At 50.4% G+C, this 25,547-nt stretch overlaps 1 protein-coding gene across 1 annotated transcript; it reads right to left on the bottom strand.

Annotated features, from left to right (window-relative positions):
• Positions 1 to 19,778: 19,778 nt before the first annotated feature.
• On the bottom strand, positions 19,779 to 21,780 carry ACKR3 (atypical chemokine receptor 3; the record flags this gene model as incomplete). Its single annotated transcript, XM_084265176.1, has 1 exon — positions 19,779 to 21,780. The coding sequence occupies one exon, from the start codon at positions 21,778 to 21,780 to the stop codon at positions 20,686 to 20,688; it is 1,095 nt and encodes a 364-aa protein (XP_084121302.1). The 3' UTR covers positions 19,779 to 20,685.
• Between the last annotated feature and the right edge of the window lie 3,767 nt (positions 21,781 to 25,547).

Here is a 25,547-nt window from a genome sequence, read left to right as displayed (position 1 = left end):
GGATGAGAACCACCCCCCTCCAGGGGTCCATCACTGAAGCATCACTGAAGCAGCGGCAGCAGCAGCAGCATTTCCCAGCACAGCAGCTAAAAGCTCCCTGGTACAGCAAAGGAGGCACCGACACCCCACAAGCCAAATGCCAGCTAAGAAAAGAGTTGCAGAGATGACACAGAGAGCAATTTCTTCTGCTCCAGGTTTTGGCATGGGCCGTGACAGCGCTGGGGGGAGAGATAAGGAGCCGCAGCTGCTGGGTGTGCGGCGAGATGATAAATGGGGTGCTTGGTCACGCACCCTCTATGTTCCCAGCACTGACCACCAACACCTCCACAGCTGCCAGCTCATCCGGAGAGCATGAGGCTGCCCGTCTTTTCATCCTTTTGTAAGAGGCTGAGCAGCTCAGGCAGCCATGGACAGGACGTGGGTTTAATATTAAGGGAAGAGGGATGTCGTCACCCATTGCTGTGTCTTTCCAGCTCCCGCCATGGCCACGCCAGTCCCCAGCTCAGTACCCAGGGTCAGGCAGATGGCTTTGTTTAAATAGCTCCCAGGGTCTGGAAACCTCTCCAAATTCCCCACCAGCACAGCGGGCAGTTGGCACAGATAGCACTGTGCTGTGTTCCCCGAGAAAACCCTTTGCCTGCAGCTGCAAGGGGCTGGGAGGGGAGGGACAGGACCCCGGGCACGGGGACAGTCCCCACACTGGCAGCTGTGTCTGATGGCAGGGATGATGGGGGGAAGCAGGTGCCCCCTTCCCAATGGCTGGGTGGGAAACGCTGGCACCCAGAGCTGGCGGTGCCTTTGCAGAGATGTGACGGGCTGGCTGAGCGCCCGCTGCTGATGCCTGATGCCCTGACAAAGGAGCCACGCGTGCCCAGCAGCTGAGAGCTCAGTGCGCCTCACCAGGCTCCTGCTGCCTCTAAGAGACACCAGCGTGTACTGGTGATGGAGCCGGACAGCTCACCAGCACCCCAAATCTGCTCCCAGGGTCCCCTGCCAGTACGTGGTCCTCCCATATGACCTGTGCCCCCCACTTTCTGAAGACTCTCACAATCTGCCTGCAACGGGACAAGGACAAGCAGACCTCCTCCAACTCCCACCATTCCCAGCTTACCTCCTGTGTCTTCAGCATTCCCATCATCAGCCACGGAAGCCTGCCGTCCCAGGCTCATCCCAGCCTGTAAGAGCATGTAGTTTGTGTAACACAGCCACCAGATCCCAATTAGGTGACAATTAGAGCATGGTAGCTGATCAATGTGCTGCTCCTGTCCTGGAAACATTGAGGTCCGGGGGTTTTGCAGTGCAAAGGAATCCTTTGGCATTCACTTGGATGCGTCCAAGCTAGCCTACAGAGCAAACACACCGTGGTCTTTCAATACATCCAGAATGGCTGGTCATTTTCTCCAGGGAAGTCCCAAAGAAAATAATAACGTGTCCCAGTCCACCCTGCTACAGGTTTCCAATATGAAGACATGGGGGCTAAGGCACTTCTGGTGAACAGCTACCAAGGAGAGACATGCCACTGCCTTCCTGCAGAGAGGAGACCACTGCTGAAACATTTCACTGCCAAACTCCAGCACGGAGCTGCATGTGAAGAAGGGGGACATCAGAGATGCCCCCTCCCCAGGGAGCAGAGTCAGAAAGCTAAGGGGGAGGCTAGAGTAGGATCCTATCTTCTGTCTGGGGGTCCCCCTCAAGCTTTGGATGGTATTTAAGTCATTACTATAGCTCTTACAGAACACTGCACGGGGGGCAGAGAACAGGCTCACACACCATTGGCCTTCACCGCTCAACTCCTAATGCTCCCCAGGACAGGTCAGATCACAAACCCACCTTCTTTACAAGAATACACACAGCCTATCAATCCACATTTCAGCCTTCTGTGACTCCACCACACTCAGATTTCCCTGGGCATGTTCCCTCTGTTTCAAAGAACAGATTGTGCCCTCAATAGTTCCATTATACTCAGCTCTGGTGAGGCTGCACCTCGAGTGCTGTGTCCAGTTTTGGGCCCTTCACTACAGGAAGGATGTTGAGATGCTGGAGCATGTCCAGAGAAGGGCAATGAAGCTGGTGAAGGGTCTGGAGCACAAATCCTATGAGGAACGTCTAGGGGACCTGGGGCTTTTTAGCCTTAAGAAAAGGAGGCTGAGGGAAGACCTTATCGCTCCCTACAATTCTGCAAGGTGGCTGCAGAGATGTTGGGGTTGGTCTCTTCTCTCGGGTGACAAGCAACAGGACAAGAGGGAATGGCTTGAAATTGCCCCAGGGGAGATTTAGGTCAGAGATCAGGGAGAATTTCTGTACTGAAAGGGTTGACAGGCCTTGGAACAGGCTGCCCAGGGAGTTGGTGGAGTCACCATCCCTGGAGGTATTTAAAAGGTGTGTATATGAAGTCCCTAAGGACATGGTCTAGAAGTGGACTAGTCCGGGTTAGGCTGTGGTTGGACTGGATGATCTAAAGGGTCTCTTCCAACCCAGGTGATTCTATGATTCTGTGTCCTTCTCATCATCACCCTGTGCTTCTGGTCTCCCTCTCTGATCTTTGCCAGGTGCCAATAGGAGCCTATAAAACCCTTTTTTTTTTTTTTGTAATTTATTTTATTCTCCCCTCCAAAGCTCCCTGCAGCCGCTGCACAGGAATCTCACCGCGCTGGGCTGAGCAACCTCCAATTTCCTTGACCCGTGGCCCTTGAAACCAGATGGCAAGCCAAAGTTTTCTCTGACAAGCAAAGGAATCAGAACTGACATGACTGGAAAAAACAAGCTCAATTCCTCTTGGCAGGATATTCATTTAGAAATCTCTGGTGTCGTCGCCTCAATTCACAATGATTTTGGATCCGAGCTCTCCCAGTGCCAGACTACACGGAGCTTTGACAGAGAAGGTAATTGGAGGAAATGGCTTTGTAATCTAGCTATTGTGCTGGCAAGATGCAGCTCTCTGAAAGAACAAGGTTCGTTTCCTGGCATGACTGATTCATCATCCTTTATTTGTCCCCGGTGCCTCTTGACTTTGCTCTGCCTCACAAGGATAGCACGGACCCTTCAAAGCAGCATGGGAGGTCTGCTGGGCATTCAGGCTTTCCCCCAGCCTGGTCCGTGGGGGTAATGGGGTGATAAGCCCTGTGAGGTCAACCCCTCCAAGAGTTCAAGGAGCAGGATGAAGAGCATGCTTGAGCAGGTCTCATGGTTCACTCACCCTTGGGCAGCATGCAGACCAAGGAGATGGAGCCAAGCTCCACTGGCAGTGTGGGGCTGTGCCACACTACTGGCAGGGATGAGGATGGGGGACGTTTGTGGGGAATGATCCCACCTACAGAGCCCCAGGGCCTCTGTCCACTACACATAAATAGCCAGGATGGTGGGCAAACCTGAACTGGAGAGGAAGCTGAACCAAAAGCTTGTAATCACATCTTTAGTCACATCCCAACATGGTACATAGTCCAGGAAAAAAGACAGTACCTTCCATGAGGTTACTTGCCAGGTCCTAATTGCTGGATCATCCATTTCCATCCATCTTCTGAAAAAGAAACTGTGGATACAGGCTGTGGTCCTGGAGGTGGGGCAGAAAAAAACCCCACTGAAGGCCAGAAGAGTCTGCTCTGATCCCACCGAGACAGAGAGGTTCCAAAACATGGTCTGTGCTGAGCAGCAGTCACCTAGAAACATTCACATAGGCAGGTCCCAGCTGGGTACACGCAGCGTGTTCCTGCTGCTCTAACAGTAACAGCCGCGTTACTGACCCGTGTGTCCATGCCCCTCTGCTAGCCACTTTCTTTTCCCAACTGCTGTTGCCTGGACTGGGTGGTGAGCTGCTCTGGAGTGGGTGGTGAGCTGCTCTGGATGGATGTCAGATCCCCTCCCAACCTTCATCACCAAGCTCTGAGCGTTTGGCAGCTGGGGCAGTGTGAAACCCTATACCTGCTCTCTCCGCTGACCCCAGCAATGCCCTGAAGTCCCCTTTAGGAGCCCTGCTGCAATCAGTGTGCTCCTGCCCTTCAGAATGCTCCTCTCCATTTCCATAAACAACCCTGAGGACTGAGCATAGCAGCAGCTTGACGTACCCCAGTATCTGAGTGTATCTGAGCTCCATGGCGTGATTGCCCAACGGAGCTAGTGCTGGCACACACCAAGCCAGTGATTCTGTGGAGAAGGAGAAGAGCTCAGTTATGTTCCTTCATCTCCCAGACAAAAAATAAATAATATAGAATTTCATAGAATCACCTGGGTTGGAAGAGACCCTTTAGATCATCCAGTCCAACCACAGCCTAACCCTGACTAGTCCACCTCTAGATGTCCTTAAGGACTTCATCTACATGCCTTTTAAATACCTCCAGGGATGGTGATTCCACCAACTCCCTGGGCAGCCTGTTCCAGTGCCTGACAGCCCTTTCAGTACAGAAATTCTCCCTGATCTCTGACCTAAGTCTCCCCTGGGGCAATTTCAAGCCATTCCCTCTTGTCCTGTTGCTTGTCACCTGAGAGAAGAGACCAACCCCAACATCTCTGCAGCCACCTTGCAGAATTGTAGGGAGCGATAAGGTCTCCCCTCAGCCTCCTTTTCTTAAGGCTAAAAAGCCCCAGGTCCCCTAGACGTTCCTCATAGGATTTGTGCTCCAGACCTTTCACCAGCTTCATTGCCCTTCTCTGGACATGCTCCAGCATCTCAACATCCTTCTTGTAGTGAAGGGCCCAGAACCGGGCACAGCACTCGAGGTGCAGCCTCACCAGACCTGAGTATAATGGAACAATCACTTCCCTACTCCTGTTGGTCACACTATTCCTGATACAAGCCAGGATGCCATTGGCCTTCCTGGCCCCCTGGGCACGCTGCTGGCTCATGTTCAGCCTGCAGTCACCCAACACCCTCAGGTCCTTTTCCTCCAGGGAGCTCTCCAGCCACTTTGCCCCAAGCCTATAGCGCTGCCTGGGGTTGTTGTGACCAAAGTGCAGGACCTGGCACTTGGCTGTGTTGAACCCCATAAAGTTGGCCTCTGCGCATCGATCCAGACTGTCCAAAATTGACTATGAGGATAGCAAACAGCTACCAATGACATCAGGATGCCTGGGAGAGCTCTCACCTACTGGTATGGCAGATCTCATCTGGAATTCATTTCCTTCCAGTCGCTGTTGGTGCTGTGAAGCTGCAGAGGTGGTTGGGGAAGGGCATATTCCAAAGAGACCTGACAATATTGAAGAGGCCGCTCTCCACTGCCGATGGCACCTCTGGAAATGATGGGCCTGAAGCCACAGACTGGCATTTCAGGAGAAGAAATGATATTTTCATCAGCACTGGCACCACCTAAAAACCCAGCGCCACCAGATACGTCTCCCATCACCCTGGAAGGCAGGATACTTCTGCCTCCTATCATTCAACAATGCAATCAGAAACAGAAGGCAAGTCATGAAGGTCCAAATTCATCCAAGGGATCAATCAATATGAGCCTGGGACGCAGTGTCTGGTCCTGTGGTTGGGAATTAACACTGAACAGCTTAAGTGGGATGAATCCTGGGGTGGAGATCTCAATCTCTCAGAGGAAAGGCTGCACAGAAGAATGGTGTATTTGCCCAGTGGGTTTTATTTTGTGCCACGTTTTGGTGGGGAAAATCCTCTCTAGTGCAGGGCATTGCCTGCATCTCGTTTAATTACAGTTAATAACTCAAACTGCTGGAGAAAACCTGCTTTAGCTCATTTTGAGCTCCGAAGAAATCCCATTGCTGGTGGGAAAACGTAGAGTTAATCTATCTACTCCCCTTAAAAGCTGCCTTGTGGTGATGCACACGTAGGTATCTTCAACTTCACTGATCCTGAACATGGGTCCTACAGGGTCAGAAAAGCAGGAGATATGTCATCTACCTCTTTTTGGGGGTGTAAGTGGAAGATCCAGGAGGACAGCAGATGTCTCGCAAAGCTCTGCACCACTGTCCATCGTGCCTTACTCTAGGTTTCTGCTCAGCACTACTCTGGGGAGGGACCACACATACTCCGGCTGAAAAGGGTGGGGGGGTGGGGAAGGGAAAGCAGTACAAGAAAATCATTGAAGTCTCAGGGCAAGTAAATTACTGTTAATTGTGAGATATTTGATTGCAAGAAGCACCAGATGGCTGGCCATCTGGTTCTTATTATAAAATTAAACAAGATAACCCAAACAGGATTTCCTCGGCATTCTTCTCTGACTGGCTCACAAATACATCTTTAACACCTATGCTACAGACACAGCACAATCAGAAGCTCTTCCTGCCTTTCCCTTGTGCAACCAGGCTAAATGCTCTGCTGAGTAACACCCTTGAGCATAAAGATTTCCAGGGGATGGATTAATTAAGAGATGAGAGAACTGGGAGAGGTGAAGCTCAAACAGAAGCAAAGTAACCCCAGCAGAAGACCTTCTTTTTTAATCTGCTGCACCATCAATCTCAGGTCCAAAGAGTGCAAGGAGAAGGGCAGGAGAGGATGTTGCCAGGAGCAACAGGTTGCCAGAGGCAACCACAGCTGGAGTACCAACATCTCCTGCCTGCATCAGCACCCGGTCGGTGCTGTGGTGGAAAGAGATAGACTAGGAAAAGACGGGGAGAGAGATCAGATCAGAGCCCCTGGCCTCTGCCTATCTCAGAATCACTAGGCTGTAAAAGACCTTTGAGATCATCAGGTCCAACTGTTCCTGTCCTATGCTAAACCATATCCCTGAGCACCTCGTCTACCCGTCTGTTAAACACACCCAGGGTTGGTGACTCAACCCCCTACCTAGGCAGCCTGTGCCAGTGCCCGATAACCCTTTCAGTAAGGAACCTTTTCCTAATGTCTCATCTGACCTGGCACAGCTTGAGGCCAATTTCCCCGCCCCATCCTGTCACTTGGGTGAAGAGACCAACCCCCATCTCTCTACACCCTCCTTTCAGGTAATTGTAAGCGGTGATAAGGTCTCAAAAGTATCAAGACCCACCATGCCATCCCTCATCCTCTTCCTCTCCATCCCTAAGGCAGGAAAGGCCAAACCTCTCCACCTGCCTTCCCAGGGAAGCGCTGCAGGCAGCTTGGCACAGAAATACATCCCACTGCCACAGCCAAATGCAAGACAAAGAGAAGGGACAGCATCTTCCTGGCTGTGAGGGCCTACACACACCCTAGTTTGAGCCCATGGCCTTGGGTGCTGTGTTCACAAAACTCACACAGATGTAGAACTCCTTGAAAGAGCCCAGCACAGGGCCACCAAGATGATGGAGGGACCGGAACGTCTTCCTCATGAGGAGAGGCTGAGGGAGCTGGGCCTCTTTAGCTTGGAGAAGAGGAGACTGAGGGCTGACCTCATTAATGTTTATAAATATGTAAAGGGCGAGAGTCAGGAGGACAGAGCCAGGCTCTTCTCAGGGTTGGCCAGCGACAGGACAAGGGGCAATGGGTGCAAGCTGGAGCTGAGGAAGTTCCATGGGAATGTCAGGAGGAACTTTGTCACTGTGAGGGTGACAGCCCTGGGACAGCCTGCCCGGAGAGGTTGTGGACTCTCCTTCTCTGGAGACATTCAAACCTGCCTGGACACGTTCCTGTGTTATTTAGTCTGGGTGATCCTGCTCTGGCAGGGAGGTTAGACTAGATGATCTTTCGAGGTCCCTTCCACTCCTAATGTTCTGTGATTCTGTGATTCACAGCCTCACATCCCCACAGAAGTACTCTAGTACCTCTACAAGCTCAGGCATTTTCTTTGTGTTTCCACAAACTTCAAGAATTTCTTCCTTGCACCCCCATCCTGTGCATCACCAAAACACCTCAATTTCACTTTCTATAATTATGGATAACAATGTCTTTTAACAGGCTTCAGCTGTTTTTTGTGCCAAGATCTATGCATTCCCAGAGCAAGCCCTGCAGATACCACCTCCAAATTTTCCTAGCAAGTTGGACTTGCAGGACCCACTAATGCTGCGAATTTTCAGTCCTCAGCTCCCAGACCTGCTCTGGAAATTAGCTGCCACCCAGTTACTCAAACACACACATTACGGCATCAGATCGAACCCTGAAGCTGAAGTCAGGCTGTGCCCCTGTCCCTCCTCAAGCTTTTCTCCTGCAGATCATGCACAGCCTCATTTGTTCAAAGCAAATCGGTTGTGTATTAAACATAAAGGGTGTTCCAGGGGAGATGTCCCCTTGTGTCATCCCCCAGCGTAAATCCCTGGGTCATGATGCATCCAGAAACTATCAATAACCCTCCCCCTTCCCCCCCCCCCCCCCCTTATCTTATCAGGTACAGACACACAACCCTTTGGCAGAGTTTAATTGCCCATCAGCTGACAGACAACGGGCTCTGGCTCAGTACCCAGGGTCATTTTTTTCTTGTTTAGCTTGGAATAACTTCACTTTCAGGGCTACCCTGGAGAGAAAAACACCACAGTTGCTTTTCTTCAAGAAGCAGCCAGCTATTTTGCTGTGCCCTGGGCTGTTTTGCACCCCTATGGGAGGCTTGGGCAGGGGATGCTCCTCAAGAGATGAGTATTCTCCAAACGCAGAGGGAGAGAAGCTCGGTTGGGTTTTATTGCCTGGCTGCTCACCTGCAATCGGGAGAAGAGCTTATTATAGAATCACAGACTGGTCTGGGTTGGAAGGGACTCCAAGGATCACAGAGTTCCAACCCCCCTGCCACAGGCAGAGCGACCAATCTCCAGGCCTGGAACTACACAAGGTTGCCCAAGGCCCCACCCAACCTGGCCTTGAACACCCCCAGGAATGGGGCAGCCACCACCTCTCTGGGCAGCCTGTTCCAGCCTCTCACCACTCTCTCTGTAAAGAACTTCCTCCTAATACCTAATCTAATCGCTGGGTAAACTGGAGGTTTGCATTGGAAGTCAGCTCTGGCCACGTACAACAGGTCTGGAAACACAGTTTGACTCCCGCCATGCTCACCCCTGACCTTGCATTCGCGCGGTTCAGGGTCCTTCTGCATGCAAAGACACGGGTGCTGCAGGAGCTCTGTGGTTTGGGGAGGAGTCGCCAACAAACAGCAGTCGGACTCCCCCTCTGTGATACCAAGGCAAATAAACCCAAAAGGCAGATGCTGAGAGCACTGGTCTCTCTGCTCACGAATGCTGGATGGCTTGGCTCTGCAACAAAGCGGGCACAAAGAGAGGAACCACCTTCTCTTCCCCTAACTGCAATCCCAGGCTGGAGGTGGCCCAGCAATCCGAGCTGCGCCTGGATGCTCCTCTCCCAACAGCCACAACAGTTGCTGCTCCTTGCCAGATGCACAGGCTGCCTCCTGGACCACTGCAGGTCCTGAAGGAAGGCACCTCCGCCCGTTCCTGCGGGCAGAGGAACATGTTGGTAAGATAATACCTGGTCTGTGTATAGGCATACTCAGGGAGTTAACCAAAAAGTTCTAATACACCTTTTCCCTCTGCCTTTTCCACAAGAGAGAGACAAGTTTGCCACAACACGGACTAAACGATTTGGTTTTCCCACAGTCTTATTCTCAAGAAATTGCCTCTTCACAGAATCATAGGGGTTGGAAGGGACCTCAAGAGATCATCAGGTCCAACCTCTTCCCTCTGAGCTGGTATTTCCCCAGCAGAATTCCATCCAAGGCAGATGCCTCGGGTGGAAAACTCCAGTCTTAACAGGCAAAAGGTAACATGCAACTGAGCAGGATGCCCCATCACAAGGAGGAGCAGGGAGTTCCTGTGGAAACACATACTTGAAGCATAGCTTGAAAAGATGGTTTCCAAGCAAAGGGAACAGATGCTCTGAGAAAAGCCCTCTGCGAAACATTTCTTTGGCCAAGGCTGAAAGGAAACCCACTTTAGCTGGAGAATCTGTTGCTAAAGGCAATCCCTAGTAAATGAGGTATAAAACTGAATTCCAAGCATTTCCACTGCTTCCTTGCCTTTCCAGCAGAGCATCCACTGGGGATGGGTTTTCACTGACAATTGTTCCTCTGTAGCCAGCTGGGGAGATGCTCCAGGAGGCAGAAGCACACAAAAAGAATAAAATAAATTTTTTTTTAAAAGCAGTAAAAAGAAAAATTACAACCTTTTAAAATGTGATTTATCCACGTTGAGTACTTCTCTCTATATCCAGATGCTTCCAAACCTCTGGCAGTAAAGAAAAACCTATAGAGTTAGCCCATGATATATTACTAACCCATATTATACTTGCACAGAAACAACCTAGGGGGAGGATGTGTGCAGAGAGGATTGCAGTGTAAAACAATAGACTTCAAATAGCTATGTTATTGTCTCTGAGGAGTTTTGTAAGGAGCTATTTCAGTCTGTGGATTGGGAGGGGGCTGCATGCGACCCTAGCTCTCGTGAGCTGCCTGTGGAACGTGCTTCCAGGGATGCTTCCTCTCACTGGATGAGGGATGCTGCCCCAGTGATGCTTCCTCTCCCAGGACGAGGGATGCTGCCCCATGAATGCTTTCTCTTGTGGGACAAGGGAATGCTACCAGGGATGTTTTATATCCTCATATCTTTGTAAGCAACCAAATGAGAGAGCATGGATGGGAAGCACCTGCCCAATCACAGCTCATCTACCCAAGGGGTTTTTGGACAGAGGCTGGACTCTACCAGATCACAGATCACTGCCAATAACAGGCACATAACTCCTGCAACATCTCACAAAGTTTGGTAGCATGGGGACCACAGTGCATATGTCTTTCATCAGCTGGCTGCACGCAATGCACAGATACTGTTGGAAAAAACAGTGCTGATAGAACCGGAGAGAAGCAGATACACTTTTAGCCTGAAGAATGGTTTGGGGTTTTTTTCTTTCTCAAATCTACCAGCTAATCTAACAAGAGATATCGCTTCCCGTGAACCTTACTTCGCTTCTGAGAGCGCTGCAGGCAGCAAGAGCATCAGTGAGGAAGCTGGTTTGAAATGCACACCTCTCTTGTTCCTGCAATGGTACAGCTACAATATGGTTTTTAGAAAGCAGCATCACTTAGGCATGTTCATGACGGGACCCAGAGCAGTGACCCTTGGCAGGGAAAGACGTGCAGGAGTAAGGTCACTCTACTCTGCCCTCGTGAGGCCCCAGCTGGAGTCCTGTGTCCAGAGCTGGGGCCCCCAACACAAGAAAGATGTGGGACTGTTGGAGAGGGTTCAGACAAAGCCACAAAGATGATCAGAGAGCTGGAGCACTTCCACTACGAAGAGAGGCTGAGGAAGCTGGGCTTGTTCAGCCTGGAAAAGGGAAGGCTATGGCAGGACCTCATTGCAGTCTTCCAGTCCCTGAAGGGAGCAGAGAAACAGGAGGGGAATCAGTTTGTTCAAAGGGCAGAGACTGGCAGGACAAGGGCGATGGACTGAAGCTGAAGGAGAGAAGGTTTACATTAGATATTAGGGGGAAGTTCTTTACAGAGAGAGTGGTGAGGGGCTGAAACAGGCTGCGCAGAGAAGGGGTGGCTGCCCCATCCCTGGAGGTGTTCAAGGCCAGGTGGATGGGGCCCTGGGCAGCCTTGTGTAGGTTCAGGCCTGGAGGTTGGTGGCCCTGCCTGTTGCAGGGGGGTTGAAACCATATGATCCTTGGAGTCCCTTATAACCCAGACCAGTCTGTGATTCTAAGGGAAAACACAGGTGGAGGACTTGCCACTCGCTACCAGCCCTGCTGGATTTCAGGTGCCAGCTTGTGTGGAGCCAAGCCTGAAGCACAACAGATAGGACAGGGCCCTGCTCCCGGGTGCGAGGCAGAGATAAGGCCCCTGGGGACTCAAGGACTCCCTGCAGGAAGGTACTATTTGTGTGACACAAATCTGATGACCTGCAGCTCGCTCCAAGTTCCCTTTTCCGTCACCATGTGAGTCGAAGCAGGTTTAGCTCCTAAGCAACACGGGTTCCATTAAACACCTAGTAAAGTGGAGCTGGTTGGTCACTCAGCTGAGGAAAGGAGAAGGGACCTTTGAGATCCAAGTAGTATTTCTAGTGTTGTATGTTGCCATGTTCTCCATCCCCAGGACTAGCTTGGTATTAGTATTAATATAAAGGACAGCATGTATATATAACACAACTAGAATAAACTAGCCAACTGCAGAGTGCTGGCAATCTCTTTTATCCATGCCCGTACAATTCTTAACAATCATAAACTGGTTTGAGTGGAAAGGGATCTCAAATTCCCTGCCAGTGCCACCCCTACCATGGGCAGGGACACCCCCCACCAGCACAGAGTGCCCAAAGCCCCATCCAACCTGGCCATCAACCCTACCAGGGATCCAGGGGCAGCCGCAGCTTCTCCAGGAACCCTGTGCCAGGGCCTCATCACCCTCCCTAGGATGGATTTCTACCTCCCAGCTCCCCTCCTGCAGCTGAAGGCCATTCCCCTGGGCCTGGCCCTCCCTGCCCTCGGCACCAGCCCCTTTCCAGCTTTCCTAGAACCCCTTGAGGGACTGGAAGGGGCTCAGAGATCTCCCTGCTTCCTTCACCAGGCTGAACCAGTGCAACTCTCTCATAGCAGAGATGCTCCAGCCCTCAGATCATCTCCTCAGGGCTGCTCTCCACCCATACCCCACCCAGCCTGTCACTTTCCTTGAGGATTGCCCCAACCCAAGTGCAGGACCTTTCACTTGGCCTTGTTGAACTTCATGCAGTTCATGCGGTCCTGCCTCTCCAGGTCCCTCTGGACAGCTTATCTCCCACCACACAGCTTGGTGTTGTCAACAAACTTGCTGATCCCACTGTCCAGGTCTCTGACAAAGATATTAAACAGTGCCTGTCCCAGTAATGACCCCTGAGGAACACCACTCATCTCTGGTCTCTACCTAGACATCAAGCCATTGACTACAACTCTTCAGGGTGACCATCCAGCCATGACCAAAGAAAAGGACCCTTCAAGCCATCTAATGCCAAATGATCACCCAAACTCTATTTATTCCCAAGCATTTTCTTCCTTTTATATTCTGCATGTTGACAATTCATCTTTGGGGCTACACCATCTCCAAAAGCATCTTTGCCTCTGTAGACTTGCCTTATGTGCAACGCAGATGGCTAAGATAGGAAACAGCCTCCCCTCTCCCAAAACACTCCCCAGATCCATCACACACTGAAGGCCACAAGCTGCTGGGCTCGCAGAGCACAGGGGAATCAAGAAGCCTCACACAAAGAAATCCAGGCCGAGGTGTCTGGGACTTTGTCACCAACAGAGGATAAAAGAGGTTGCCATCAGGAGCAACGGCAAATTGCAGGGAGGGGGCTCTGTGTACAGAAGCACTTACCCACCCCATGCAAGTAAACCCCAACCCAAACCAGACTTCCAGCCATGTGAAGGAGCATAGCCCACCGATGCTGATGGACACCAGTGATTTATACCCAGAGAAGCTCTTAAACCTTATGCAAACAGCACCCAGGGTTGAATCCAGCTTGAAGAATGGGTTTTCAGCTTCACAAGAGCAAACCTGCCTGAGTAAAAGCACAAGACTTCTGCAGGCCTGCAATTCCAGAGGGGTCGCACAGCCCAACCTGTTTCGGGGTCTTGTTTTGTTCCTTATTAATAGTTTTCATGGGCCTTTACACTTTTGGATTCCAGCCTGACTGGAAGCAGCAAACATTGGAAGCCTCACAAAGCTTTCCAAGTGTGAACCCCCACCCTCCCTGGAGAACTTTAACACACTCAGGTTAGCATCCAGGCTTGCAGGGGCTGAGCTAAGCAGTCACCCCTCAGACACACAGGGTATTCACCTGCTTCCAACCTGAATTACAGGCTTTCATCTCGAAGCATCTTTTGCTTTGGGACCAAGAGATGCAGAGGAGTAATGGGGCCAACAGGCAGATCTGAGATGGTGCCCAAAGAACAGCTCGTGACAGCAAACCATCAGGGCTGCTGATGCTTTTCTTGCAAAACACCCACTTTTTATCCTTTCCCAGGGATCTCCAAGGCTCCCTCATCCTTTAACTAGATCCAACAAACAACTCCCAGCGTTCGCCTGCACCAAAAGACACAAGGTTCAGAAAGCCTCGAGTGATGCCAAAGCCAAACGAGCAGAGCAAAGCTCCTCTCAGCCAAGAGAGCTGGAGCGTGCATGGGGAAGAGCCTCCCCCTCTCTCCCCCTTTGCTAGTTCATTCTCTAGACTTACAATGAGGGCTATTCTCTCCTGGAAGGAGGAATACAAAACACTCCAGCTTTTTATTGATTCGCTGCAAAGGGAAGGTATAGATTCTCCTCCATCAGCCAACTTCCCTTTAAAGCAGCCACCTCGAGCCCATGATGAACCGGTCAAGCTGAACCAAGGGGAAGGAGCAGCCAGTGGCTGCTGGGAGCTCAGAGAATCAGTGTTTCTGACTGACTGCCTCCCTCACTCCTTCAAACCCCTCAACCAAAAACCCACAGCATTCACCAGGCCGGACGGGATGGGAAATGAGAAGAAAAACTTTCTCTCCATCACCAGTCTCTTTATAAAACCACCACCCCCACCTCCCACCAAAGCAACACGGCAGCCTTGAAACTCAAGCCAGCCATCGGAACAAGTTGGTTAGGTTAGAGGCAAGAGTCCTGGACTACGTCTACAAGGGCTCAGCATCCTCCACATAGCACAGGATTTCCATACCTTTCATCCCACATTGGTTTTAGAATGAAAGGAGGAAAAAAAGTACCAGGAGGGAGCATGGCCTTGCCACAGAGGGCTCAGAGGACGCTTCATCAAGTCATGTCCTGCGTTCAGGTGGTGTGGTCTTAGATATGTGAAAGAAGGAAGCGAAAAATGGTTGTGATGCCCTCCAGAGGAGGTTCCTATGGCTGTCACAGATAATCCCGAGCTGAGCAAACCCACTTTGCCACAGCCATTACCCAGGCCAGTAAGTGACAGAAGGTTGCGATGGGGTGCCTGGGAGAAAGGAGATGACAGCTCACTGGTGTGGAGACTCAAAAGCAGACTCTGTTCCCCTCGCACATCATCTGCTCTCTGGAGAACCCAAAACACACAGCCTGCAGCAGAGCCTGTCTGGGGGCAGCCCAGAGGATGCCTTAATGCCGGCCTAGGACTGTCCCTTGTCTTGAAGCCCACCTTACCCATCCTATCTTCAACAGGGTTGGGACGTGGACTCCACGGGACAGGCGCTGCCTCCCACTGTGTTTGCACAGCCCAGCTCAACGCTTTCACTCTGTTGGGACTCCCACAACCCAAACCCTAAATAACAAGGATACTTGAGCATTGTGTGCCCATCAGGGTGGGACCCACAGTGTGTCCCCAATTAATAAGGAGCTGATGGGAACAGATCCGGGCGAGCCGATGGGGATGAGAGCAGACAGACCCACCGTGACGCAAGACGACCGTGACTTTGGCTTATTGTGCAATTCGATTCCCCGCTGCAGAAGACAGAGACGTGTCTGTAGGTGGCCCATAAGCACTAAGGACTTAAAAAGGAGGGAAAAAAAGGGGAGGGGGAAGAAAAAAAGGGAAAGAAAGGAAAGAATGAAGGCAGCGTCTGTCATCCCTTCGCAGAATTGTTAGTTTTTGTGTGTAGTGGGTGCCTGTTTCCCAAAGATTTACATTTTTGTGCATGTGTCATTTGCTTCTGAAGTGTTTTGAGACCTCAGAGCTTAGAAATTCAAAACTCTTGTCAGTCCTGTCAATCCTTCCGGACAAAACAGAGCTGCCACTTGGATGGGGTTGTAAAAATAAAGAAATAAATATATAAAATAATACCCAGAAAAAACAAAACACACTTTTCTATCAAGCTGTGACTCAGTCACCCTACTCAATGTGGGGGCAAGACAATGTTTAGAGAAAGCAAAAAGAAAGATCTGAGGTTTTATACCCATCGGTGGAACTAAATTGATTAAGGTCATTTCCTAGGTAGGTTTGAAATCTTCTGCAACAATTTTTTTTTGAAAAGAGAAAGAAAAGGGCAACCCCCCAAAAAAGGGGGGAAAGAGGGGAAAGTCACTACTGCAAAAAACATTAAATCTGCTTGGGTAACTCAGAATATATGTTGGCAAGGCAACATATCTCAGCTTGAACAGTAAACCTGCTATGTCAGAGGCTCCCCAACATATGAAAGAGACTTGGGTTGTGATAGATCACGCTGAATTTACTTCTTTTCAGCCTTTCACAGTAAAGCATTTGATGCCTGTCCTTTCACTCTTGCGATTGATAGGGTGACCTTACTTAAAAGCTCCATGACCTTTGCTGTTGTCAGTTTTGTTCTGTTAAAATGCAGTTTAACTCTTTTTCTTTTAGTCTGGAAACAAGCACTGTACAGACAGCAAACATGATAGGGGTTTGGGGTTTCCTCCCCACACACACCCCGCTAACCTAGAGGCGAGAGGTAACAACCATCCATCATCAGAGCTGGCTTAAAACCAGATGATGTCAAGAAGCATTATGATGTGCAGTGGCTTAGAGCCTCTGCTGAAGTAGACTTGTTGAGCTGCACTGATTCCATGCTTCACATGGAAGCTGAGCCCACTGGCATCAGCAGAGGGTCCTTTTTACTTTCCCATAAGGATATATATACCCTCTTGGTGAGGTAAAGAAGATAAATAACTCGGAGGGCCTTATTCTGATGCTCTCACTTCCAGTGATGAAGAACATCCTACTCAATACTTCAGCCAGAGGATTGAGTGGTCACTCCAGCATCACTGGGATGGGGGTGGTACCCCAACGGAAAGAGGTGGTACCTCTTCGGTACCGTGAAATTACATCTCCAGGTTAGACACCTTTAGTTAAAGCCTTCCACATACTCCACATGATCCCAGAAAACCAAATAGATCAAAACCTATGGGAAAAAAACATTTTCAAACAGCAGCTACCAAAAGAAAGTGAGGCTGTTGGGTGTTTTTTCTCATGACAGTGGGCGTTGGAAGAGCCAGCCACACGCTTTAGGGTTACAGCCAGATTATCTGTCACAGGATCTTTGTGAGCCTGGTTGGAATCATATTAGAACCCTGTAACATGGGGACCTCAGCAAAAGTAAGCTCACATGGTTGTTATCTGTTCTGTCGCCGTTATTACGCCGTTGCATTATGGCTGGATGTGGGTATTACATTGCATTAGGGATGCAGATGCACGTATCTGCACTTAACACACATACATTCACACAGGATTATTGCTAAAATTCCTGATCCTACTTATGAAAAGCCTTATAAATCCTGGCTAGCTCCCTTTAAGTCAGCAGCATTACCCCGCTGCAAATCCAGGGTGTAAATCAGAGCAAGCTCTGGCTCAGATCCCCTTCAGCCCCTCTACGTAACAAAGCGGAGAGGCTAAAAGCAAACCCTGGACTCTGTACGCACCAGTTTCCCCTCCCCCCCCACCCCCCAAAATAAAAACCATCCCCACAGCCCATCTTCCTTTTCAAAGCCCCAGTGCAACTCTTCTCATCGAGAAGCTCTCTGAACCAGATTAAGAGCCAGGCTTTGGCAGCGCCACCACCACGTGCTTAAATATCGCTCACAGTTGAGTTATTTCTTGCTTCTTGGGGAACTTTAAATGGCTTTTATGCTCAGTGAACTCATCAAAGGGGAGTATCTGGAGTCAGCAGCATCGAAACTGTGAATTAGCCAGAGGAGAAATAGGCTAGTTAGGCGTTCCGTACAATACATTACCAAGCTGGTCGCCAGAGGAGCCGATTTGAAGTCGCTGTGCTACACCTGAATGTTGTTTATGGCTCATAAAAGGAAATCTGTGTTTAAGTAACCATAAAGCAGGACGGAGATTTCCATACTAAAAGCGCGGGGGGGGGGGGGGGGGGGAGAAGAATACTAATAATCCTTTCTCAAGGAGCAGATAGGTTTTTATTTGCCCAGTGCCTGCCTCCGAGGCACGTGGAGCCTGACAGCGCTGGGATGCTTTCAGCCGTGAAGTCCAAGAGTTAAGCAGGAGGAGTTGCTCCAGCATGGATTACATTTGATTTGTGCTCATTATTCCACCGAGGTCTTTACATAGTGAATGTGACCTCCTTGCAAAGGCAAGATCCGAGGAACACAAGAGAACCCTGAGCAGCTGGCCCCAAAGCCACAGCAGGAAGAAGCAGGGAGCCTCAGTAACCTCCCCGGCCCCAGGGTCAGGCCATTTGGCTGAACAAGGTGTAAGGCAGTGTCACATCGACCCGAGGACACGTGTTTTCTGTTACCCAGGGATAAATTCCCTCCTATCAGACTCGGGGAGAGGTCAAACCCACATTTTGGTCTCAGTGCAAATACCAGCTGGGGCAGCGCAGCACACAGCCATGAGGAAAAGCCTCCCAGAACATACAGTAACAGAGGTTTTCCTATTAAACCTCTGCCAAAGTTGGATTTTTCAGGATTTTTTGCACAAATACAAGTCCTAATGAAAAATACACAGCAACAGACATACTCTATACCTCTGCCCCTCAGTAATGTCTTTCCCATCATCTGCCTGCTACCACCTTTCTCCCAGAGTCGCAGCCACCCACATCTGCACACATACTGCCAATGACCCGAGAGGACTTCACACACCCTTCCCGAACCCCAGTGCTGCTGGCAAAGAAGGAGCCTGCCAGCTCCACCTGCGCTTCCAAGAGCAAGAAGAGGTGATGTGGGTGCTCAGCGCCAGGTGTTCCCATCCGAGGAACTGGAAAGGACCCATGTGTGGGATACTGCAGCTCTAGACAGTGAGGGTCGTGGTCTGGACTTTACCTGCTCTGTGAGACCAGCCTTGCTTTTGGACAAAAGGCATCATCCCACCACAATTCAGCTCCCCAAGGAAAAAGCTCGGAGACTTCATCAGTCTGGTCTACAGGACGTCCCCGACACTCAGCACCAACCAGGATCTCCAGAGCTGATGCCACACTGCAGGTACCAAACTGCAGAGGGGAAAAAAAAAACAACGTAGTTGTGAGCTTCTGCCAAGTCAGACCTCCAAAGCTGCTACGGAATGGATGAAAACATCATCCTGATGGAGATAGGACCTGAACTGAAACAGCTCAGCTGCTATACGCAGAGAAACAGCCTGCAGGCACAGCCCAGCCCCTCTCTGCAACCAGCTCCTCCATCTGGGGCAGACTACTGCGAGTACGACGAGGGGACAGGAGACTTTGTGAGGTCGGTAAGTGTCTACTTTTACAGGATCATCTTTGAGGCAGCTGTAATGCGACACAGAGAAACCAAACAGAGTCATCACACAGCTGCTTGGCTCTCAGAGGGGGGACAGCGTGCTTTGAAGGGAAATCTTGGGGCAGCCTGCACAGTGAAGCAGTTAGCGTGGCGCTGGAGCTGCGGAACATGAACAGGTCAGCAACAGCTGCAAGACATCGATGCAACATTTGTTACCTTGTCCTGAGAAAGAGACCGCAACTGGATGACTTTATGATCTACACTCCATACATCCCACAGTGGCTGAGGGCTGCCCCACGCTTTGGCCAGACAGCACTGCAAATTTAATACGAGCTGTAAGGAAGAGATAAAAAGGGATTTGATGCTGTCAGGACGGCTAACCCCCAAATTCCAGCATGGAGGACTGAACCTGGATTAGTCAAAGTATCTGCTCCATCTGCCTACTTCCGTGTTTTCCTTCCACATGTTTTTCTCCCAAACTACAGACAGAGCCTTTCACCGCTCCCAACAGCTCTCCCCCTATAAATTCATCAGCATTTCCCTCCCAAACAGCACAGCTGGGCTCCTCCTGCCGCTTCCCCTCCCAACCATGTCTCACATTTCTCCATTCAATGGTTTCTGCCCACCGACAACAACCACCCGGAAAATACCCACTGACCTGTCTGCTCCCACACCAAACCAAGCAGAGAAGGTGACTTTGGGATTTCTTCTTTTGGGCTTTACCCCCCACCCTAGCCCTGCTCCCCAGGGAGAAGGAGGATGGCAAGTCAAACCACTAGTAGGCATGATTACTGTTATTTTTTTCTCCCCAGTTCTTTATTTTACAAAAATAACTTACAAATAGAGACAACTCTCAGAAGCAGGATCATCCACTCTGTGCATAAGGGTACAGCTTTGGGAAATATGGGCAGAGGAGTTACCAACTCTCACAATACTGATAACTTTAACGTGACGGGAACTATATTACAGGACATACATTTCATGCTCCAGACCTGTAGGTACGACCACCGCTCAAAGCTACAGTCGATAAAGTGTGCCAGCTGGGGAGGATGCACTTAAAGAGATCATTTTCCATATTTGCTAATTATCAGCATCCTCTTACCTCTGATAGTTTAAGCCAAATGGCAATCTAACACTCAAGGCTACAGCACTCTGGATACACTCATCAGCAATATACTTCAAATACACGATAAAAATATATATTGCTTTCAAATACAATTGTATAAGGTACAACAAGAGCCAGAAAATAAAGTCTTGAGCTTTTAAATACAACACACTATATATATATATATATATATATAAAAACATATACAAGGAGACAAGAAGGAATCTACCCATGGAAGGAACAGCTTATCCTGGAAATGCATGTTATCTATGGTACACGATGGCTTTGTCTGCTAGAAAAAGTCCTTTCTGTTTGCATAGCATTGGTGAGAAGACCAGACTGGGCCAGGAGGATATCAAACAACACACCACCAAAAAAATGTCGGTACCTCTTCCATGGTTTTTGCCCTTGATCCCACCTCTTAAAAGCTATTTTGCATTTGTAGGCTGGAATTCGTGTCCCCACTCATAACAAGCACACTGGGAAAGGGGGGGATTAAAAAAAAACCAAAAAAACCCCAACAAAACAACAAGAAGAAACCCCCCCAAAAAACCTAAGTCAAACAGTCAAGGAGGTCTCTTTATGGGGTTGCAGTCATTTGGCATTCTGTTCCAGAGCAGAGTACTCAGCCTCCGATACTCTGGAAGCGTCGATAAGTTTAGTGAGCCCAGTTTTGGCAGAGTACTTGAAAATAAAGGCTTTCATGAGCTCGTATCTGTAATTGCGGTTAATGAAGCTGTAGAGGATGGGGTTGACACAGCAATGGACTAGAGAGAAACACTGAGTGACGTGGAGAGTGGCGTACAAGAAGTTCTCCATCTGACAACTGAAAGGTATGAAATGAAGGCTATAGAAGATGTCAAGCAGGACAGCTACGTGGTAGGGTAGCCAGCAGACGAGAAACACAACCACGTAGGAGAAAATGATCTTCCCATTGCTCTTCCTTTCTTGGTCACTGGAGGCAGAGATGCTCTTCGCCAGGAGGAAATAAAAGAGAGCGATGATGGGGAAAGGGATAAGAAAGCCCAGCACAACGGAGATGAGCTCCATGCCGATCAACCACTCTTTGAAGCTCTCCTCTGGATAGACAGGCCGGCAATAGGTTTCGTTGTTGGAAGAGACAGTCTTGAGATAATAGGTGTCGGGAAGAGAGGCGCAGAAGGCCAGGAGCCACACCAAGATGCAGATGCAGCGACGGATTATCTTCTTCTTGCGATTGCTGGAATTGGTGAAATAAGCAACCGAGAGGTAGCGGTCCACACTCATGCACGCCAGGAAGAAGATGCTGCCGTACAAGTTGATGGAAAAGATAAGATGAGTTATCTTGCATGTGATTTCTCCCATGTACCACTGGTTATGTTGGACAAGGGAGATGACCCACACTGGCAGTGTGATGACGACGCAGAGATCGGCGATAGCCAAGTTAAAGATGTAGAGGTGGGTTTCATAGCCAGTCATTTTGGCCTGGAGGTTGACCCACACCACAACCGAGTTGGCCACCAGCCCTATGACAAAGATGAAAATATAGAAGAAGGACAGGGTGTATAGCAGGGCGCTTTTGTTGAGCGTGCCAGGGCATGTTGTCGCATCAACCGTGATGCAGTCGCCGTTGTTGCACGTCCAGTTGATCTCTGTCAAGTTGGCCGTTTCCAGAAAATCAAGGATGGAAGCCAAGTCAAGAGCGCTCATGTTTGCTCAGTTCACAGCACGAGTGGACCTACAGGCAAAACAGGACCAAAAGAAACTATTTCAGTTAATGGAGACATTTCTCCTGCCATCTTCATACCATAAAGTACACACAAGACACACTGCTTTAGTGACATTCTACTCTCGTAAAGCACTTCCCATTAAACAGACCCATGGAGTAAACCCACCGAAACAGACGCGCAATAAAGCTCATCCAGTCAATGAAAGAGGAACAGTGCTAGTATTTTTGAGTGATTTCCACACACACACCCCATCCCTTCCCCTTGCAGCTCACATCTGACATCATCAGGTTGGCTATCATCCCCGGGTGTGAAATCCACAAAGTACACTGTGGCCAACTAAATGTCAGGCAACTAAAGCTGTCTTCTCCAGCATAAATGATGATACTATCACTTTCAGCAGGGGAATCTTTAAGCCATTTTATCTGCACTCCCTCAAGTGTAGTAGAATCGATCTGGCTGATACGCGGTACCGTAAAACATTTACCACAAGCTCTGGTCAGCATCTTGTCAAGCCCAGCTCCAGATGCATTAAGCAGAAACGCGGAACTAAGGGGCTTTGTACCCTGGTCCAATTTTAAATTTAAATCCCGCTCGGTCCTCCTCCTTTCCCTTGAATTCTATTTTACACAGCATCCCCTGTGTTTAACGATTATCACATAGCTTTGAGAAAAGGAAAAAGGAAAAGAAAAAGAAGTCGGAGCTTGACCACTGAGTAGATCTGCTAGGCTTAAGTTTTCTTTCTAGGAGAGCGCATTGACTTACAAAACACTCCTCTGTCACAGCTGGCTCCAAAACAACCGCCTCCTCCCCACCCTTTTGCTTTTCTACATCTACTTTTCTTGCCTCTTCAGCACCTTCTTCCATCGCAGGCGGCAGACAAAGCCAGGGGCTCCTCATTAACTTCCTCACCAGCAGACCCACACGGCTTACACAGAATCCAAAGCTGGGCTGCTAATTACTGTTGTGCTTTTGAGGCAGCATAAAACCACTGCCTCCCCTGCTGGGACCCTCCCACCACACAGGGCCAACAGTACCACCCACAGCAGCAGTCAGTGACCACCACACATCATCCAAGCAAGTTTTGGAGCCCCGTGTCTGCGGGCTATGGTTCGAGGCATGTCAAAAGAAAGATGAAGAGGTGGGCTTCCCAGAGATGGACCCCACCATCACTTGAGCTGCAGCATTGGGTCAGCTAGTCTGCCCATAGTCCCCACTGCAGACACTTCCAGCATCCTGAACAGTGGCCATCTTGTTCTACCCCCTGATGTCACTCCCACCACGGGGACAGCAACCTGGGGGGGAAACAACTCCCATGGCCACCTGTATCTCAGAACACCCTCCACCCCACCATGCAGCTTCTTGGTGGGAATTACAGGAGCATGGAGGGGACAGCAAATAGGGAAGAGCTCAGACACACTCCCATGCTGAACCACTTTTTCTCACCCCTACTCCCCAAAAAAGGGATGTGGGTTGATAGGCACTTCTCGCTCCTCCATCTGCATAATTGTCTCTTCCCAAACCTCCCGCCCTCCCCACCTGCCAGGGATATGAGCTACGGAAGAGAAGGGAGATAAGGGGGAGAGATTACTGTGGGGAATTAGGCACTATTGTCCCAGCAGAGGGGAAGCTGGTGGCACTAACAATGAGGGGGGCCGTGCACACATCCAGGAGAGATCAAATCTCTCCACAAACAGAGCCCAAATCAGCCCCACGAGGAGATCTAACCTATCGCTTCAACCCACATGGCCCTCCAGGCTTTCATCCTGCTGCCTGCTGAAAGACAGAGCTGAGACTCAAACCAAACTAAGTGTGGATTCTGCTAAAGTGCCAGCTAAAGTGGGGGCTGGGACAGCAACAGCTTTCTGGCCTGGGATAGATGATCCCTTGTCCCCAGCTCAGGAGAGCAGAGTGTGATTTAAGCTGCGAGTACACAGGGCAGAAGGACTGATCCTGCCCATGGCAGAGTCTCAGGCCACCCTCAAGCTGCCTGTACCACCAGTTGGTGCAGGCATCAGGGATGCACCTGCCCAGGCACTGCTTCCCAGGACACTCCTTCAGCCCAGGGCTGAAGGATCTCCTGCTAGACCTCACCCAGGGTTCCACCACTGCTACGGTGTCCCCAGCAGAAAGTTTTCAAGGCTTCTCAAGCCTGGGGAGAGGCAGCACCATTCCCAAGTCCATGTATTTCAAAACTGAGCAAACTCCCTAAAAGCCTCATGGCACAGCCTCATGGCACAGGTCACCATCTCCAGCTGTTATCGATGGACAGCAAGGCAAGCAGAGCACAGGGAAAACACCAGGCTACCCCATTACACCCCAAATAAGTAGTGTGGATGTGGCTGGGCATCTTCTGGAAAGGCACATGGTCCAACAAGGGGAGGGGGCTCATTCCATGTCTCAAGACCCCAGTCCAAGCCAACCTCCAGGACAGGGCTGTGATCACCCACCGCCGAGCCTCCAGCACATCCCCTAACAGAGAAACTCAGACCCAGCCCCTTGGTGTCAGCTGGGGACACCCCAGCCTAGGACAGCAGTTAGAAGAGGGCACCATCATCCCAGCTGCTCACTCACAACCACCCCGGGAACTTTACCAAGTGCAAATGATGCTAAAACCAAATCTCAGCCTGCCTCCACTCCAAGAGCGGGTCCTGCTCCATGCACGTGCATCCATCTGTCCGGGGCCGCCCGCATGCCTCTGCGCTCTCGCATCCCCAGCGCAGTCATAAAAATCTGAACCCGATACGGCCTCCCAGGCTCAAAGCCCAGCCCAGGAGGATGGCTACATTCAGAGATTACAGCTTTACAAGGCCCGGCTCTCTATAGTCTGGGATTAGCTGCTGTAACCTGAGCTCCGATTCCCCCCCAGATTAGCTAGAAGGTGTGTGCGGGGGAACCCAACCAGCCTAACTCAATAAAGCCACTCTCTGCTCCTAAAAAAACTACCTTTAGCACTCTCTGCAGACAGCACAACATCCTAAAAAACCATGAAGGCAGCAGGAACCACACTTTGCGTCCACCACACAGCAAAACTCTTGCAGGCCATCACCCCTCTGCCCAGCAGGCATATGTAAGGGGTGGTCCCTGCTAGAATGCAGGAGTTATGGCAAGAAAGAGAAGGACTGCACCCCAAATTCCTGCTCCAGACACACAGAAATGTCCGAGGCAGCCTGCAGGACTGCACTCTCCCCATCCCACCTCTCACCCGGGGCCTGATGCAGGCTGTGAAGCAAGCAAACAAGCATAAGCATCCCCACGGCAGCCTAAGCACTGCACAGCGACACTGAAGCCCCCCCACCCGGATGCTTTTGGGAACTTTTCTCCACTCCCTTTTCTCCCAGAGCATCTCAGGGGTGCAGGCAAATTGGACTTTGCCCTTCCCAAGTGGGGGCATATGCTGAGAAAAGGCAGGACGGCTGTGCAGGTTGTCACCTTCACCCTTCCCCTGTGTCATGGGTCACTGGTTCTCCAGCACGGGGAGGTGGGCAGCGCAGCCCCCTTCAAACACCCACATGCACTCAGAGAGGCTTTAACAAAACTGAGCCCGGCACATTTGAACTCTAGAAGAGTTCCGAGTTGAACACTTACAACGATAATCAGAGAAACAAGTGCCCCGCACGGCTCTGGATCCCACCCAGGAAGGAGAACGGACTCCCCAAGGAGCCTGCTCACTGCCGGGATGCTGCAGTAGCCCCACGGAGGTGGCGCTGAAGCCCTGGACCATCCGAGCAGAGCCCGGAGGGGTGCCAG

The sequence above is a fragment of the Gallinula chloropus genome (assembly GCF_964237585.1).
Source record: "Gallinula chloropus genome assembly, chromosome: 5".
Classification (NCBI taxonomy): Eukaryota; Metazoa; Chordata; class Aves; order Gruiformes; family Rallidae; genus Gallinula; species Gallinula chloropus.
This window is presented reverse-complemented; position numbering and strand designations above follow the sequence as displayed.